The sequence below is a fragment of the Bison bison genome, unplaced genomic scaffold (assembly GCF_000754665.1).
Source record: "Bison bison bison isolate TAMUID 2011002044 unplaced genomic scaffold, Bison_UMD1.0 scf7180017864381, whole genome shotgun sequence".
NCBI classification, from domain to species: Eukaryota; Metazoa; Chordata; class Mammalia; order Artiodactyla; family Bovidae; genus Bison; species Bison bison.
Genome location: NW_011494953.1, coordinates 2,212,378 through 2,230,925, shown reverse-complemented (window position 1 = coordinate 2,230,925; position 18,548 = coordinate 2,212,378). Strand labels below are relative to the sequence as shown.

The 18,548-nt window shown below is 46.6% G+C and overlaps 1 protein-coding gene across 4 annotated transcripts in view; it reads left to right on the top strand.

Annotated features, from left to right (window-relative positions):
• Positions 1–17,876, top strand: part of TUFT1 (tuftelin 1) — a 50,102-nt gene extending 32,226 nt beyond the window's left edge. For 2 of the 4 annotated variants that reach the window (XM_010857500.1, XM_010857499.1), the window contains 10 exons: positions 307–393; positions 947–1,036; positions 2,951–3,016; positions 6,275–6,388; positions 10,402–10,530; positions 11,284–11,378; positions 13,466–13,571; positions 14,412–14,495; positions 15,420–15,520; positions 16,341–17,876. In XM_010857500.1, coding sequence (XP_010855802.1) covers positions 307–393; positions 947–1,036; positions 2,951–3,016; positions 6,275–6,388; positions 10,402–10,530; positions 11,284–11,378; positions 13,466–13,571; positions 14,412–14,495; positions 15,420–15,520; positions 16,341–16,404 — 936 coding nt within the window. In that variant the 3' untranslated portion in view covers positions 16,405–17,876. The remainder of the gene's footprint in view (positions 1–306; positions 394–946; positions 1,037–2,950; positions 3,017–6,274; positions 6,389–10,401; positions 10,531–11,283; positions 11,379–13,465; positions 13,572–14,411; positions 14,496–15,419; positions 15,521–16,340) is intronic. The other 2 variants (XM_010857501.1, XM_010857502.1) reach the window with 2 other exon arrangements.
• Positions 17,877–18,548: the final 672 nt, after the last annotated feature.

The following is an 18,548-nucleotide window of genomic DNA, read 5'->3' as shown; positions in this document are numbered from 1 at the left end:
CTGCGGTGTCTTCTCTTGTCGTGGAGCACAGGCTCTAGTATGTGAGGGCTTCAGTAGTTGTGGCACGTGGGCTCTAGGGCACAGGCTCAGTAGTTGTGGCACATGAGCTTAGTTGCTCCGTGGCATGTGGGATCGTCCCAGATCAGAAATTAAACCTGTGTCTCCTGAATTAGCAGGCAGATTCTTTACCACTGAGCCACCAGGGAAGCCCCTGTACCACATCTTCTGTATCTGTCCATCTGTCAATGGACATTTAGGTTACTTCCACTGGAGATTTCTTAATTAGTGTTGTTTTCCTTATTTCAGGTGTACTTGAAGGGGAGGTCTGGAGATAAGATGATCCATGAGAAGAATATTAACCAGCTGAAGAGTGAGGTCCAGTATATCCAGGAGGTGGGCACCCCTTCCCTTTGTGGAAATGACCAAAGTCGTTTCTCTAAACCTCACATTTTTTGGCTCCCTTCTTTCATAGGTTCTGATTTTCTCCCTTCTGCTTCCTTCATATCTCCAAAGTGCCACCATGCCCCCTCATGTGTTAATATCATTTCTGACCCTTCCATTAATCAATAAATACTTATTAAGCACCATACACCTAGCGCTGTCCCCTAGTCATCCTATCTAAAGTGCCAGCCTTGCTTCCTCACTTTTCTTAAGCCTTAACCTGTCTCGTATTTCTTCTTGGCACTTGTGGCCGTAACATATCACATTGGGTTGTGTGTCTCCCCAACTGGAAAGTTAAATACACCAAGACAGGATTTTTTATTATTTTGTTGCTTCTGTAGGAGAGACTGGACTCCAGCCCCACTTGAGTAGAGTCTCTGCTTTCCCAGCCAGCCCTGAGAACAGTACTTGACTCATCAGAGTATGGGCTGGGAAAGGGCGCAGAGGTGGGTGAGTTGTTGTGCTCTCTTTCCCGAAGCTAAAGCCTCTTGCCCTCTCCTCCCAGGCCAGGAACTGCTTGCAGAAGCTCCGGGAGGATATAAGTAGCAAGCTTGACAGAGATCCAGGAGATTCTGTCCATAAACAGGAGATACAGGTAATAAGAAATGGTCCACAGTCGGGTCCAAACTGACGAGGTGGAGTTGTGCCATTTCCCAGTCACCCATTGGTCACCAAATCTAACGCCAGTACTGGGAAAGTTGAGAGTACAGGTGATGCTGGCTTCTCTGAGCATTCACACCTTGTTAGGGCTCTCCAGAAGATAGACACTTGTATTCACACATGTCAGCCTATATATAAGCACACCTGTCCCTAAAATATGTACAAAAGAAATTGAATTTATATCAATAAAATTATCATTCAATTAATGGCAAGCCATCTTGTCCCTTCCCCCTATAAATCCAAACTTCTTGTAAGTTGATCTTGCTTAATTTGGTGATGCTTGTGGTATAAATTGGAAGTCTTGGTCCTGGCCTGTTACTGTGTGTGTCTAGAGCTATCTCTACCCTAGCACAGGAAGCTTCTCCAGGTGAGAGTTCATTCTCGCACCCTCGTCTCTGTGCCCACACCCCAGTCCAGGGTCTGGGATGCACAAAGTGAAAGCGGCTCAGTCGTGTCTGACTCTTTGCAACCCCATGGCCTGTACAGTCCATGGAATTCTCCAGCCCAGAATACTGGAGCGGGTAGCTGTGCCCTTCTCGAGGGGATCTTCCCAACCCAGGGATCGAACCCAGGTCTCCCACATTGCAGGTGGATTCTTTGCCAGCTGAGCCACCAGGGATGCACAAGGTCATCAGTAAATGTTTGTTGGACCACACTGATTGGAGAATCCTTCTTGGCATGGATGATCCTGGGATCCTGCTTTTTAGTCCTTCAAAAATTTGAGGATAGAAATATCCCCAGGAGAGCAGAACTGTCTCTTCCATGAGTTCACCCTCATCCTCTCTTAGATTCCGGGCAGTGTCTCCTTCGTCTGCTTTCAGTTTGGGTGGGGTGGTTCTTCTCCAGTAGCCCCTGCCTTCGTTCTCCTAAGGGGAACAAGTGACCTAGAGCCAGCACAGTTACCCTTCACCTTGGGCACGTGCCAGGCTTGTGTGGTGGACACCCCCTAATTCACTTTGCTTTGGCTCCAGGTAAGACTTTCACTGCCTGAGCTCACATCTGGCTGGTGGGAGGTGCTTTGTTTTGTGATTGAAGAGCCTAATGTGCGCAGAGCCCAGAAGTCCAGGGCCCTTGTTTATATAAACCAGCAGTCATATGATGACTAATTAGGCTTTGGGTTGGAAAGAATGGCAGCAAACTCCGCTTCCCCGTTTGATTTATGTTTTGTCAAACCTTGTCTGGATCCCCGAGGGGCAAGGGAAACTCTGTTTATGGCAGGCAGCTGCTTGTGTTTCCTGGGCTTCAGGGAATGGGCCGGCACATTTTCCAGTCTGCTGAAAGGTTTTAGCCTGGGGTTTCCTTCCTCCTCCTGATGAGGCTCAGGTATTTTCTCTCAAGGCTGTGCGTGTTTCTCCACTCCCTCTTTTCTCCATTTTCCTACAGAGCACTAGACGTCTTTTCTTTTCTTTCCTCCCTTCTTTTTCTTTCCCTCTTCCTCTCCCCCCACTCCTCCTTTTCCCTTTTAATCTTTCTAAGATTTGAACTCTTAGAAAAATAATATTTCAAGATATCACGTAATATGGTTTATATGGAATCTTTAAAAAGTGATACAAATAAACTTATATACAAAATAGAAATAGACCCACAGACATATAGAACAAACTTATGGTTACAAAAGGGGAAAGGAGAGGAGGGATACATTAGAAGTTTGGGATTACACACATACACACTACTCTATATCCCTGGAGGGGAGGACATGGCAACCCACTCCAGTATTCTTGCCTGGAGAATCCCGTAGACAGAGGAGCCTGCTGGGCTGCAGTCCATGGGGTCGCAAAGACTTGGCCATAACTGAGTGACTAAACAACAACAGCTATTTTCACTACCAATTTGATTTTTCTTTGAACAGGTGGTGCTAGAAAAGCCCAATGGCCTTAGTGAAGGTCCCCTGACCACGTATAGCAGCCCACCCGAGGTAGGTAACAGGGAAAGTAGTGGCAACTACTGGTTAGCCAAGAGGCAGGAAATACACCTTCCTTATCTTTTTGTTTATTGCTTGCTCTCTCTCTGTCTCACTAAATATGAAAGTGATGTTTACTGGCTGTAAATATGCAAACAAAGGAGAAACATATGAAGCAGAAATTCTGCTTCCCCAGTTCCACTCCTTGTAAATACCCATGGTTAACAGAAGTGGGTAGGTCCTTTTATTTATTTATTTTTTTGGCTGTACTGCATGGCTTATGGGATCTTCGTTCTCTGACCAGGGATCAAACCTGCGCCCTCCTCAGTGAAAGTGCAGAGTCCTAATTGGACCGTCAGGGAATTCCCATGGGTGGGTCCCTTTAGAGCAGTGCTCACCATTTGTTATTATGATGGCCTTGGGAGCTTTAAAGGATGCAGTACCTGTGTGCTGTCCCTAGAGACTGTAATTTGACGGATCTGAGATGTGGCCTATGCATCAGGACTTAAAAAAATTTTTTTTGACCATGCATGCCACGTAGCATGCAGGATCTTAGTTCCTAACCAGGGATCAAAACTTCACCCCCTCAGTGGAAGCAGGGAATCTTAACCATTGGACCACCAGGGAAGTTCTACATTAGGACTTTTAAAAGCTCTTCACTTGATTCTAATATTTAGCCTGTTCTATTAGTTCTAATATTTCTAGTTTAAAGTTCTAGAATGTTTTTCTGTACATAGGCATCCATATTTAAGAGCTATATGTGTTTGTGTGTGTGTGTGTATGTGTATACACTAATATATAGACATGCATCATACATATATATATAAATATATGTATATAATATGCACATGCTTTTTACAAATACGGGATTGTGATAAATAATACATTATTTCTTCTTGTTTTTTAATTTTTTTTAAACTGAAGAGTGTAGCCTACTTTCCATGTTAGTACATGTAAATCTAGGGCTTCCCTAATGACTCAGAGGTAAAGAATCTGCCTGCAATGCAGGAGACACAGGTTTGATCCTTGGGTTGGGAAGATCCCCTGGAGAAGGAAAAGGCACCCCACTCCAGTACTCTTGCCTGGGAAATCCCATGGACTGATGTGGGGTTGCAAAGAGCTGGACACGACTGAGCAAGTAAACAACAACGATACACAAATCTGTCTCATTCTTTTCAATAACAACATAGTATTTTTAATCTCCCCCCAGCTTTATTAAAGTATAATTGACAAACACATGGCTATACTTTTTTTAAAAATGACTTTTGTTGTTATATTTTTTGTGATTATGTAATAATACAAGACATGCATACTGTAGAAAATTAGGGAAATTCAGAAACATAGAAAAAGTTGAAAGAAGAAAAAGATATCAACTGTAATCTACCCAGAGAAAAATCAGTTTGGTGAACTTGCCTTTGTTTTCCCTTCAGTGCAAATATATATTTACGATATTGAGATTAGATCATCTGTAGCAGTTCTTTGTTCTTGTTTCTTGGGCGGTTATTTTTTGTGTTGGGTGTGTTTGGCCCTCAAGTGCGGAGCTGACTCAGACCTTCCCTTCAGTTCAGGGCTCGTTATCATCACTGGGCCCACAGAGGCCTCTCACTGCTTCAGCTTTTTTTTTTTTTTTGGTCTACCTGACCGAAAGGTGCTCACTCTAACATATTTAATATATAATTTAAATATGCCTATTAAGTATGTTTTTAATTTTCAGAATAGACTTGCGCTCTATTTGTTTTTTCCTTTTTCATCCAACACCATATGTTTTAGGGCTCTGTTTACATTGCTGTGTTAAAATCAGTTTTCTTGTCTTTAGCTCCTACATGTAAAATTGTATAACTCCCTTTTATTCTCTTCATACTGTATCATGAAATTTTTCCATGTCATCAAAGAGTCTTACAAGAATGACATTTGGATGAATCTTTTTTTTAATGAATTTTTTTAGCTGCCCCAAGTCTTGATCTTTATTTGCTGCATGCAAACTCTTACTTGTGACATGTGAGATCTAGTTCCCTGACCAGGGATTAAACCTGGGCCCCTGCATTGGGAGCACAGAGTCTTAGCCACTGGACCACCAGGGAAGTCACTCATGGCTGGATTGGGAATGTTGTGATTCTAGCCACTCACTTTAGATGTGCAGTTTGGATTTTTTCCTTCCCCTGAGTCACCATATTTGGCAAATATGCTGTTAGCAACAAGTTATAGTAACACCTGGCACTATCTGTTCAGCCTTTCTTCTTCCAAGCTCCAAGATATTATCTGACTTAGTTTTGAGGCAGCCTTGAAGGCAGGGTGTGGTAAGGAGTCTTCTCCATTTCCCAGTTAGAGAAGCAAGGCCCACAGGACTCAGTGATAACACACCGCCTGGGACACTGTCCTCTCTTCCCCGATGAGCTCTGTGCTCTGGTTTGAAGGTGCTGCTGCCTCCCACTGTGCAAGGCAGGGAGAGATTCTTCTGCCAGACTCGAGGGAGCTGGTAACTGAAGTGTGGCAGAAATGGAGGCGAGCTCCTACACGCCAACTCAGCCCTAACCACCCCCAGTTTGGGTGTGTCTGGGGGAGACAGTAACCTCAATGAGACACCTTTTCCTACACCGCATCTGATTCCCGGATTCACTGGGTCTTTTGCCCTAAGCTGCCCATCTGTCAGTAACCCTTAATCTGCTGATCTCTGTGCTCAGCACAGAGAACCACAAAAGATATGGCTCTTGGGCTGTGCCCCTCTTGACCAGCATGGCACAGCCCTTGCCCTTGGGGACTGAAGTCTAAAGAGGATCGTGGTCCCTGCTCTCAGAGGCCTCTAGTCTGGTGGAAAAGTAGGACACACACGTGAAGATGGCATAAACATACCTGGTCATCAGTCCATTGACAAGTATATAAAAGCTACTGTAGTGTGTCCTAAAATACTGAGGTGACTGCTGCTGCTGCTGCTAAGTCGCTTCAGTCGTGTCCGGCTCTGTGCGACCCCAAAGACGGCAGCCCACTAGGCTCCTCTGTCCCTGGGATTCTCCAGGCAAGAGTACTGGAGTGGGGTGCCATTGCCTTCTCCGGATTGGAAGCTAGTTGAGTTCTTTAGGGTACGAGTGTGTTTTCATATGAATAACTTAGAATGCTTGGGTGCCTAAGACTGACTAACTTTACTCCCTTATGCGATGTAAATTCCTTCATGAGGGTGGTCTGGGCCAGTCGGTCTAACAAGTGTTTATTATGGGGCGACCTTGTCTTACCAAGTCACATAGTGGCTTCACCTTCTCGTCCCTCTCCTGGCTATAGGTGGACACCCATATAAATGAAGATGTTGAGAGCTTGAGGAAGACGGTTCAGGACTTGCTTGTCAAGCTGCAGGAAGCTGAGCGGCAGCACCAGTCAGACTGTTCGGCTTTTAAGGTGAGATTTGGGATTTGAGGAGAAAGTGCCCTGAGGGCAGGGCCACTGGCTGCAGGTGCAGATGAATTTCCTCCTGGCTGGCGTGCCATCAATCAACTGGAAAGGCTGGGTTTGGTGGCCCGGGGCACTTCCTGTCAGCTTTGCCCTTTCTTGGATATTTATAGTTTTTGCTGTCCGAAGCTAGCCCATAGTTTGAAGGTCAGCTTTTGAGTCTCTGCTCTACTGGAGTGGAGAAATGGCACTGATTTAGGAGAGCAGGTAATTCAGAAGTCCTTTCTGTCAATCCGTGGTAAGAACTGCTGGGCTGGATGTGCCATGCAGGCAAGGATTGTTGCTGTAAAGTTCACCACTGCGTCCCCAGTGTCTGGGACAATTCTAGGCATCCGGTGGGTGCCTCTTAAGTGTGAATGGGATGCATGGATGGATTGGTGTGGTCTTAAGAAGAAATGTGCCTGTGGAATCAGGAAACTTTAGATCAAGTCTTGGCTTTACTACACAGAGCTCTGTGATTTTTTTTTTTTAATTGAAGTATAATTTATTAACAGTGTTTTAAGTGAAAGCGAAGTCACTCAGTCGTGTCTGACTCTTTGTGACCCCGTGGATAGTAGCCTATGAGGTTCCTCCATCCATGGAATTTTCTAGGCAAGAATACTGGAGTACGTTGTCATTTCCTTCTCCAGCAGATCTTCCCCACCCAGGGATTGAACTCGGGTCTCCAGCATTGCAAGCAGACGATTTTACTGTCTGAGTCACCAGGGAAGCTCCCCAGTAGTGTTTTAAGTGTACAGCAAAGTGATTCAGTTACACACACACACACATATATATATTCTTTTTCAGCTTCTTTTCTATTATAGGTTATTATAAGATATTGAATGTTCCTGTGCTATATAGTAGGCCCTTGTTTATCTGTTTTATATATAGTTAGTGTGTATCTGTTAATCTCAAATTCATCCTTCTCCCCACCCAGAGCTCTGTAAGCTTGAGTATCTCAATTATTGTTATAAAAGGTTATTATAGAAGATTTTAAAAATACAGAAGTCTATATTTATAAAACCCCTTCCTCAACTATTGAAAGTGTGTGAGGTGTTCCATGCTTTCCAGAAAATTCCTGGGGTAAAAGATGAGGTACGCAAGAGGAACGCAGAGCACTTTTCCTAGCGCTCTGGGTGAGAGGAACCATTCGGTATCAGTCATAAATAAGTAATGATAGGATTCTGCCCTGCCCAGGCTTGCCTGGGGCTGACGGAAGGAGAACTCCCAGCCTGAACTCTTCTCTTCCATGGACTAAAGAGAGAGGATTTTTGAGGGTGTGGACCTAAGGTAGTGAGAGTGATTAACTGCCTCAAGAGTAGTTAAAGTCTTATCTGGGTAATTTAACCTCCCTAACCATCAGTTTCAACTTTCGTAAAAAGGGGTCATGAGTTGTGATTATTTAGGAATATAGTATATGATGGAGGTGTCCTTTTAAACCAACAGAGATAGATGAGAATATTCAATAAATGAAAATGGAATTAATTAACTAGTATTAAAAATAAACAACATAGATCTTTAATACGTCACTGTTTACAAAAATAGAATTCAATTGGATTAAAGAGTAAATGCAGAAAAATAAGATTCTGAAGATATTAAAACATATATATAAGGACATATTTTTTTTTTAAAGGGTCATGAAATATACCTCGCAAGTTTGGTGCATTGATTGAGTGAGGTAATATTTGTAAATATATTTATTACTTGAAAGAGTTTTAGAAATAATAAATATTCCACATTTTTCTTAGTCATCAGTTTAACAGGTGGGTTTTCCTATCCTAAATAAATTAGACTTAGGGTCCCCAGTGGCTCAGTGATAAAGAATCCATTTGCCAATCCAAGAGAAGGGGGTTCAGCCCCTGGGTTGGAAAGATCCCCTGGAAATGGAAATGGCAACCCACTCCAGTATTCCTGTCTAGGAAATCCCACGGACAGAGGAGCTGAGGGCTATAGTCCATGGGGTCGCAAAGAGTTGAGCACGATTTAGTGACTAAATAACGACGACAACAACAGGGTAATACTAAGATTAATTTGGTCTCAGAACAAAGTAGCTGTGTGGTAAAGGAGTTTATTGAATCTATTTCAGATTCTACAGTTTGGATAATTCAGTTGATAATGAATCAGTTCAGTGACCCTTTCTTACTTTCCTAGAATAGAACAGGAGGAAGGGGAGGTTGAGGCTGTAGCACTGACCAGACTGTAAATGTTGGAAAGAAATTTCTACATTGAGAAACACTGTGAAGTACTAGTTGGTTTTGGCAGCAAACGGGAGAGCTCTGCTAACCCTGGGTTTCAAAACTTGAGCAAAAGTATCCTCAGTAAAAGCCCAAGGCTGGAAGGCCTCTGACTGCTGTTAACCACACACTCATGGCTTCTTACAAGGGGCTGCCCTTTAACCCCATGACATGTGGCACAGATCTACAATAGGAGATGCTCCTTGGGTTACTCCCACTACTGGGGTAGGTCCCCACACCCTCTCATGATTAAGGGGTTCCCTTAGGGCAGGGCTGGCTGGAACTGTGGGGCCGATGTAGCAGAGTGTGGCTTTTTTGCTTTGTGATTTTACAGCTGTGTGTGAGGATCATCTGTGGCCCATTGGTGCTGTGCTCCGAGCACACAGCAACTGGGGTGCAATGTTTGTGTACAGAAATGAGAGGCCTTCTTTTTACACTTCTGCCCAAGGGGCTGGCCTGTTTCAGGCTATTATGGGACATTGGAAGGCTTTTCTCAGTTTCTCCCGGTGGATTAGACTCTCTGGTCTGTTTTTCTGAAGCTGGCGGGCAAGAAGGGCAAGATTGTCTATTGCCATGAAGATAACCTGTCATGAAGCGTGGGTTTCCCGTTCTACTGGCTCCTGGCTGTCATGAAGGATTTACTCTGGATGGGGCTGTGTACAATGTGGACAAGTCCCATCACACATCATCCTTTGCTTTGCTTTCTTCTCCTTGATTCTGACTTCAGGAGGAGCCAGACAAACTGGTTGCTGGTGTTTCGTTTTACCAGGCTTTCCAGAGGTTACCCGATTCTTTTTTAGTCTCTCATTGGAGAGTCAGAGTGGGGTACCTGGAAAGCATTGAAATTGATGATGAAGCAACTGAGTTTACTGTCATTTACTGGCTGTGTAATCTTGAATAGGTCATTTTTCCTTTAGTTGTGAAGGGAGAGGGTTGGACTAGATGATCATCCAGTCCATTCATGATGTTGCAGAGCACTGGCTGTGTGCTCAGTGCTGTGCTAAGCTCTGGAAAGGCAGTGATGCCCAGCGTCTCTGCCGTCATGAAGCTGATGGTCTCCTGGGGGGTGCGCACAAGCGACCAGGCAAAATCTGCTCAGTGCAGAAGAGGGAAAGTTTGTGTGTCCTCTGTAGACACACAAAGGACACACACCTCATCTGAGCTCCAGCTCCCTGAAAGAAGGGGTGTCTAAGCTGAGAGCTGAAAGATGATCAGGAGTTGGCAAAATTGCACACAGGAGGAAAGGAGGCAAGTTCTTATTTTACTTTTTCACTCTAAATTCCACTTCTGTCCTTTCCATATTGGAAAATTCTTCCTGGTGCTAGTAACGCTTCTGGGTGCTGTTTTGGCCTTTCCAGATTGTTGGAAGTGAGGATGAGAAAGAGTGGGAGACAGAAGGAGGGACACAGAGATTCCTCCATTGGATTCTTTGTATTAGGAAGAAAGTCATAATACTGGTTTAAGCTTGGGTGACCCTGGAGGGCTGGTGGGGATGCTGAAGACGTCAGCTATCTGGAAAGCGGAGCTTGTGGGTTCCAGGTGTCACTCTGATTATGTGACAGTTATCCTTGGGAGTGGAGTTAATCTGCTGGTCTCCTTAGTGGTCCTGGAACAGTGATGGGGAGACGACGGTGTGCCCATCAGGGTTGCCTCCTCCTCCCATCCCTGCACCCACATTCCTGGTTTTTTTCCTTTTTATCCATGTTTGTCCTTCCACACAGTTCACACAGTCCCCATCCTGTGTCCCAGGTCACACTCAGCCAGTACCAGAGAGAAGCCAAGCAGAGTCAGGTGGCCCTTCAGAGAGCGGAGGACAGAGCGGAGCAGAAGGAGGCAGAAGTCGGGGAGCTGCAGAGGCGCTTGCAGGGAATGGAGACGGTAACTGCTGGGGTCTTGCTCTTTAGCACCCATACTCCTGGGCTGGAAGGTGCAGGTGGACTGACTGAGATGGTTGCAGAGACCTTCCTTTTCTGAGTGGTTCCAGAAAAGCGCATTTCACAGCTTTGTTTGGAGTACTGTTTAGCCCTTAAGGAATGGGAAGGTTTTTTTTTTTTTAATCTTTTATTTATGTATTTGGCTGTGCTGGGTCTTAATTGCAACGTGTGGGATCTTTAGTTGTGGCATGCAGGATCTAGTTCCCCAACCAGGTATCGAACCTGGATCTCCTACATTGGGAGCACAGAGTCTTAGCCACTGGGCCACCAGGGAAGTCCCAGAGATGGTCTTTCTTTATCTAACTTAGCCCTTGGTAACTTGACTTGAACTGATTTCCCTTTTAGGTGGGTTCTGGTAGAGCTGCCCTTTGGCCTTTGAAGACAGTTCTTCAGGAGCCACTCAGCCTAGTTTCCTGGGGATTGGTAGCCAGAGCTGGCAGGTGGACCCAGCTGATGCAGGGCCAGATTCTCCCTTTGGGCAGCTGGGCGAGGCTGAGAAGTTTCTATGTGCTGAGGGTGGGAAGGGTTATCCCTGTCAGGGGAGAGAACCCCATCAAACCAGCTTGACCTGCTGCTCCCTGGCAGCTGTCCCAGGCCCCGCAGGGGCTGAGTCGCAGCCCTTGGTGCCCATCTTACCCCGAACACAGACACCGTCACCGTTTCCTCATTGTAGATTTTCTTTCCTTTGGCCCACCAGGAGTATCAGGCCATACTGGCGAAGGTCAGGGAAGGGGAGACAGCCCTGGAGGAACTTCGGAGTAAGAACGTTGACTGCCAAGCAGAACAAGAAAAGTAAGGGCCCTGGCTCACCATGAGGTTGGGGTGTGGGGAGGAGAGGGTGCCAACCTGGGGAGGAAGCTGGTGCTGATGTCAGGTCTTCTAGCTCTGACTCACTGTGTGCCTGCTCGGGGTGGGGCCCTGCCCAGGGAGATACTGTGGGGAGGCTGCCATGTCTGAGGCGCTCATTTTCCAATACCCTGAAGAAAAGGCTTCTGTGGTTGTATGGACAGGGGCAGGCGGGAGCTGGTGAAGTGTCTACCGTTGCGGCATGTCATTCTGAGATTCTGAGGTTGTTACACTGGATGTGTTACTAGATTGCACCACAGCCTACTCCTCCCTAAACAAAGTGTTAGTTGCTCAGTCGTGTCTGACTCTTTGTGACCCCATGGACTGTAGCCCACCAGGCTCCTTTGTCCATGAGATTCTCCAGGCAAGAATACTGGAGTGGGTTGCCATGCCCTTCTCCAGGGGAATCTTCCTGATGCAGGGTTCGAACCCACATCTCTTACATCTCCTGCATTGGCAGATGGGTTCTTTACCACTTGCGCCACCTGGGAAGATCACAAATGGTAAATCAAATTTAACATTAGCATATTGGGGGACTTCCCTGGTGGTCTAGTGGCTAAGACTCCACGCTCCCAATGCAGGGGGCCCAGGTTCAATCCCTGATTGGAGAACTAGATTGCACATTCTGCAACTAAGATTTCACATGCCACAACTAAAGATCCCGCATGCTGCAATGAAGATTGAAGATCCCAAGTGCTGCAACTGAGACTTGATGCAGTCAAATAAATAATTAAAAACCTGGACCTTTCTAAGCTCAACAGATATTACCTGAAGGGCCTTCTAAGTCATTCCAAGATGAACAGACACAATCCTTGCCTTCTTGGACCCCCTCGGTCTGCTAGGGTCATCTTCTCTCCTTTGGGATAACCTTGGTCTAGGCCTGCCTGACATGGTAAATACAGACATCTTATTGTAACCTTCTTTCAGACTTCATAGCAGAATTGCTTTAAATTACTCAGCACTCCCTCACCACTCCTGTGGTGGAGATGCTCACAGGCAGGAGCCTGAGTGGAAGGAGCAGGAGAGATAAAGAAGACCAGATAACCGAGATTTGGGGATGGCAAGTGACAGTTGCACATCAGAAACACTGATTTTCTAAATAAAAGGAGACCAAGGAATAGAGCGCTGCAGAGCTGAGGGTGGGAACTTAGAATGTTTGAACTTAGGAAGAGTGAGTTGGGCTCAGATTGCATTGTCCCCCACTCCTAGAGCTGTCCATCTTCTAGCAATGGGCTCTTGTCTGCTTCCTCAGGCAGACCCAGAGAATAATGGGTATCAGCAATTCTTAAATGCCCTGAACGCCTGGGCACTCTCCCCAGCCGCCTGACCTTTGGAGATCTTGACCCAGTTTGCTTAGAAGATGCAAAGGAATCAGCAGTGTCTGGGAGTCAAGAGACTTAGACTTGGGACTTCCCTCGTGGTCCAGTAGTTATGACTTCTCACTCCCAGTGCTCTGCACTGGGCATGGGTTTGATCCCTGGTCAGGGGACTAAAATCCCACATACAGCCCGGCACAGCTGAAAAACAAAACCAAACCAGACTTCTGTGAAGACATGTTAAGGGTCCTCAAATCTTATCTCCCTGTTGGTATAAAATCCCTGCTAACAGCTTGATGGTCTTGGGTATCATAATCCCAGCTTGTACATGAATCTTTCCAGGAATAAGGAGCTCATTAGACATGAGGCAGTCCACTTTCTGACAACTTTAATACTGAGAATGTCTTTCCTATGTTATTAAATAACATAAGAACTGCTACCTTGGTACATCTACCTATTGGCTGTAGTTTTACTGGTGAAACTATCCAGAATGATTTATCCTTTCTAACCTTTCTGAGCCTCAGTTCCCTTGTTTGGACTGGGTGATCTCTAGAGATGCCTCTGATGATGTATGTTCCCACTGCCTCCTCTTTGCAGCAGAGCTGGGGTGGAAGCAAGCACACCTGATTGGAACCCCCTGAGCTCAAGGTCCTTACTGTGATCAGGTGGAGAAAGCATCTTTTCCTCTTACCTCAGCCTTTCGGTCTTAATTCCCAGGGCTGCTAACCTGGAAAAGGAAGTGGCTGGGTTGCGGGAGAAGATCCACCACTTGGATGACATGCTCAAGAGCCAGCAGCGCAAAGTCCGGCAAATGATAGAGCAGGTATGTGGGTGACCCCTGCTCCGGGGGCCACTCTGGGAGTCTCTGCGTTGTGTCTAGCCCTGTTTTCCTGTCAAGCCTACACCTTTATTTACTTATTCTCCCGGGTGTCTTGTCTTATATTCTTGAGTGTCCCATAAAACACTTAAGTCTGCCTATTAAATTAGGGTGATTGGGATTTGCTTTTCTTCCATCTTTCCCCTACTTTTTTTGTCACTTGCCTTGTGGTTTTCCATGGGAAAAGAAGGAAAAGGTTAGTCTTCCTTGCACGTTAAAAAGTGCTGGTAAATGAGTAATTAAGTCCCAATAAACTCATTTATCTGTGTGTAGATTTTCAACCTTTGCACCTCATGATGTATTTTCTGCTTTTCCTTGCCTGAGCTTTCGGTGGTCAGAATGTGCTGTTTTGTGGAATTGTTCCGAGAATTTCAGAGCCCCTAGTTGGGGGGGCATAGCTGTGGCCTCCCAGCTCCATGTACGCTAGGATTTCTTCCGTCTTGTTCACTGCTGTTTCCCATCGTCTAAAATAGGGACTGTCATATAGTCTGGCATTCAGTATCCCTTTCTTGAACCAATACATCATTTGTGTTTCCCAAAGGCAAATGAAATGGTTTTTGAGCCATTCATTATTTTGGATTATGAGGGTGGTGTTCCCCCTCACCCCCCTCACGCAAATCAGGATAATCAAGCGTTTAATGTTTACTGAAAAGCTAAGGAAGTCACGTGAGAGGTGCAGTACTCTGCCCTTTGTCTCCGCTCGCTCCCCCAGCAGCCGGGTAAAGTTGGATGAGTGTGTCATGAGTCATTTCAGAGTGAGCCCTAGTGTCTCCCGCATCTTTGCAGCTCCAGAATTCAAAAGCTGTGATCCAGTCCAAGGATACCACCATCCAGGAGCTCAAGGAGAAGATTGCCTACCTGGAAGCCGAGGTGTGTGTTCCGGGCAGCCCTGGGAAGGGAACAGACTCTTGAAGAAGAAACTGGACACGGGGAGGGGGAGATTCTGGAGGGGACTTGGTCGTGTCTTGCTGCTGCTCAGAAGTGAGTATTTGAGGTGTTTGGTTGATCTCCAGCTTTTCTGCTGGCTGAACGTTTTCTGAGACCCTTCAGGGACTGCGGGCAATGGTAAGACCTGTCCCCCCTCTGAAGGGATAGTCCTTGTGGTGCCACCCCTGTGCCACAGCAGCATGAAGGCCAGCCCTTCATTCTGATTCTGTGGGCTTAGCAGAGGAGCTGACAGTGGAGCTGAGCCTTGAAGGAGAACACATCCTATAGATGGAGTCTTCTCCATGGCTAAGGTGATGGGCTCGACTGGCTAAGGAATTCTTCTTGGTCTGATGTCCACCGTACTTCAGAGGGCTTCCTGTCCATTGGCTGACTCCCTGAGATTGTTTTGCAGCCATTGTGTGAGGATGACTCAGATAGAGGGGGAGATCAAAAGAAATAGGAGACAGAGTTGTTTATCTCCAGGGAGTCTGCAGTCTAGATTTAGAGAGAAAATCCATTAAAAATATACCTAAGGATACTTTATAGAAAAGCATATTAGCAAATGCAAGTAAATATCTCAACAGATTCTAGGAGATTATATGTAGGAAATGTATAGAGGGGGAGTACAGGAGATGATCAGTGTTTAATAGTTATCGAGAGAACACATCCTCAGGGGAGGAGGCTGGAGCAAGTACTGGGAGGAGAGGGCAACCTGGAGTGGTGACGATGAGGGCTTCCTGGTGGTGGCAGGCCCAATGGGGGTGGGGTGACAGCAGCACCCAGAGGTGGAGACCAGGATGAGCTGGTTAAATGTGGCCCACGGCAAACCGGAAGGACCAATGCTAATCTCGTAAACTTGTGTTACAGAATTTAGAGATGCACGACCGGATGGAACACCTGATAGAAAAACAAATCAGTCATGGCAACTTCAGCACCCAGAACCGGGCCAAGACCGAGAACCTGGGCAGGTGAGTGAGTGCACATGGAGCGGGGCCCCAGTAGGAAGTGAAGGAAGGAGGGGCAGAGCCACACGAAATACACCTTTAGTACCAAGGCCAGGACGAGGCTCTTCAAAGTCCAGTTTCGTTCTCTCCGTCTCTCATCTGACCCATTCTCCACCTGAACCACTTTCTAACCAGGTTAGAGTAGAGCCTGATACCACAACCCCAGGGAGGCCCATGAACAACACTAGAGGCATATGAACCCCTAAAATTGGATGCACAAATTATGACTGTGTAGCAAGGGCATATGGAGCTTCCCAGGTGGTTCAGTGATAAAGAACCCGCCTGCTAATGCAGGAGGTGCAAGGAGACGCAGGTTCGATCCCTGGGTTAAGAAGATCCCCTGGAGTAGGAAATAGAAACCCACTCTAGTATTCTTGCCTGGAAAATTCCATGGACAAAGGAGCTTGGTGGGGGACAGTCTGTGGGGTCACAGAGTCGGATGTGATTGAGCACCCACATACATAGCAAGGGCATATATCTAGGGAGAGGGCTTTTTGTTTCTGAGACATTCATAGAAAGGTCTAAAACTTTGAAAAAAAAAAATCAGGAATCACAGTCATCCCGCTCCTTAGGTGTTCAGCTGCACCCTCTGTGTTCCCCACCCCTGTCATGAGATAAAAGCACCAGTCCCCTGGCTGCTTAGCACTGACAGTGATGGTTTCAGGACATTAGAACCAAGAGATCAGTGGGCCCTGCAGGGTGGGACCTGGAGGCAAGCCGGAGGGGTGGCTCTGGGAAGGCTGGGCCATGACAGGGCACTCAGCATTTCTGACTTTCTTTTCAGCATCAGGATATCCAAGCCCCCCAGCCCAAAGCCCATGCCTGTCATCCGAGTGGTTGAAACATGAGCCCGAGGAGATGGACGTTGCTGCCGCCTCTGGCCTGCGGAGGAGCCCACCACCCCTGGAGGCCGCCAGCCCTGACTTTGACTTCCCAACTGCTCCCTGGCTATGCTCAGGCTCGGGCTTCATGGTTCTGTACGCTGGGCAGACAGAGGACTAGCGCCCCTCTGGACACTGTGGCCTCTGAAGGCTGGTACCCTGCCTGCAGGAGCCAGGGCAGTAGCCTTGTTCCCGTAATTACTATTTCTCTCTGTAGCAGAGCCTCCCTTCTGTTGTAGATTGGAGTTCAGCTGCCCCAGAAGCAGGCCCTCCGCGGGTCAGGTCGGGAGAGGTGATGAGATCTGCCCTAGGAGCTGGAGTCCTGGGGGAACAGAGTTCCTTCCATAAACATAGCTCAGTTCTTAACAACAAACTGTTTGTTTTTCTACTTGCTCCACCCTCAGCCCATGCTGAGCAGGGCCTCCTGCAGACAGACTATGGGGCTACCTGTCATCGCCTGGTCAGAGTCAGTGAACCTCAACTTTGACCGGGTGGTCTTGTCTTTGGGGGAGGGGAAATGTCCTTCAAGGCGTAGCTGTGAGCAGAAAGGTTCTGTGAGGCCACGGACAGTTATGGGCAACTTCTCTCTGCTGTGAAGTCTCCCAGAACCTCTTAGGGTTTCCCCCTAAGTGGAGGTGCAAGATACACCTCATTCTTCTTGACTCAGAGCCTAAAAACTGTTTTCACTGGGTTACATCAATCTCAGCGAAGAAACTCTTCTGGTATTTATTTTGCTAAGTTATTGGTGTTTTTCCTTCCATCTCACAACTGATTTAATCCCAGAGTTCTGCAGTCTTCTCTTGCGGTGTTTGGATTTACTTGACAGAGGGAAAGGAGCATTTTCAACGGACTCATCGATTTCAGAATGACGTTATAAGTCTTTTCCTCTCTTTCCTCTACCTGCTGCCTTTCCCTTCCTCCTCCAAACCTCAGGAAGGCAAGTATATTTACCCTGAGGCCATCAGGGTTTGCATGTCTGTTGTTTGGGGGAAGACAGCAGTCAGGAGGGATTGAATCCCTCTCTTAACCCTGCTGTGCCCTGGTGCTCCACCATCAGTTTGTTATCCCGGCTCTGAATGAACCTGCCACTCGTCTGTGTTTTCTTTAGGGCTCTTCCTGCAGCTTTAAGAAGGAGTTAAGCAGCAGAATGTGGTACTCTAGGACACAGAAAAAATGAAAAATAAACATAAAGTCTCTTTAGGTTCTACTTGGCTCAAAACCAGAAGCCTTAAGTCTGTGGTTTCTGTGCGTTGGGGCTGAGCTCCCATGCTAGCTTTGTTCATTGTGGTGTTCTGGTGTTCTTCACACCATTCCCGTTTGTACAATGAGGGGGTTGGCACCAGATAATTTCCATGGGTCCTTCCAGTTCTGATACTCTTTCCCATGGCATATTCTTTGTATGGTGAGTTTAATAAATTATGTTAATGTGTCTCTTTGAGCTCCTGGTGTGGTTTCTTTTCACTTTTCGGGGAGGATGAAAGAACATAATTCTAATGCTTCTTGCAGGTGGGCCCCCTGTTGCCCATATCTGGAAGGTGTGGAGACATCCCCAGTACTATGATTTGGGGACTTAGAGGCATTCAGAGGAGTTAGAGTGCCTCTGTTAAGCAGCTCAGCTCCATGGTCTGAGTCCTTGCTGTAGGAGGTAGCCCCTAACTTTTGCTCTGACCCGTCTGGGGTGGTGGCCTTGTGGGATCCCTAAGCTTGGCCAGTTGGAAAAGAGCTGCTTGCAGATAGAGGTCTCATGATTATTCAGAGATTTACTGATCTCAAAACTTAGAGATTTATTTGCAGACAGAGGTCCTGTGATTACTTAGAGTTTTACCAATCTCAAAACAGAGATTTACCAATCAGCACTGGAGAGAGGTGACTAACGCCACATCCTTCGCAGAAATGAAAAGCTGACTGCAGCTGTTTGAGGCTTTAGGTTTTGGCATCCCTAGGTATTGCATTCAGTTAATCCAATGATCATCTTTTTCTTTCTGCCAAAAAAATGTAGCTGACTGCAGGGTCCAATGGGGACATAGCTAAATTTACAGGAATCTTCCCTGTGCCAAAGGAACTAGAAACCCCCTTTGTCTCTGGCCCCAATTCCCCTCTCCGTCCCTTTG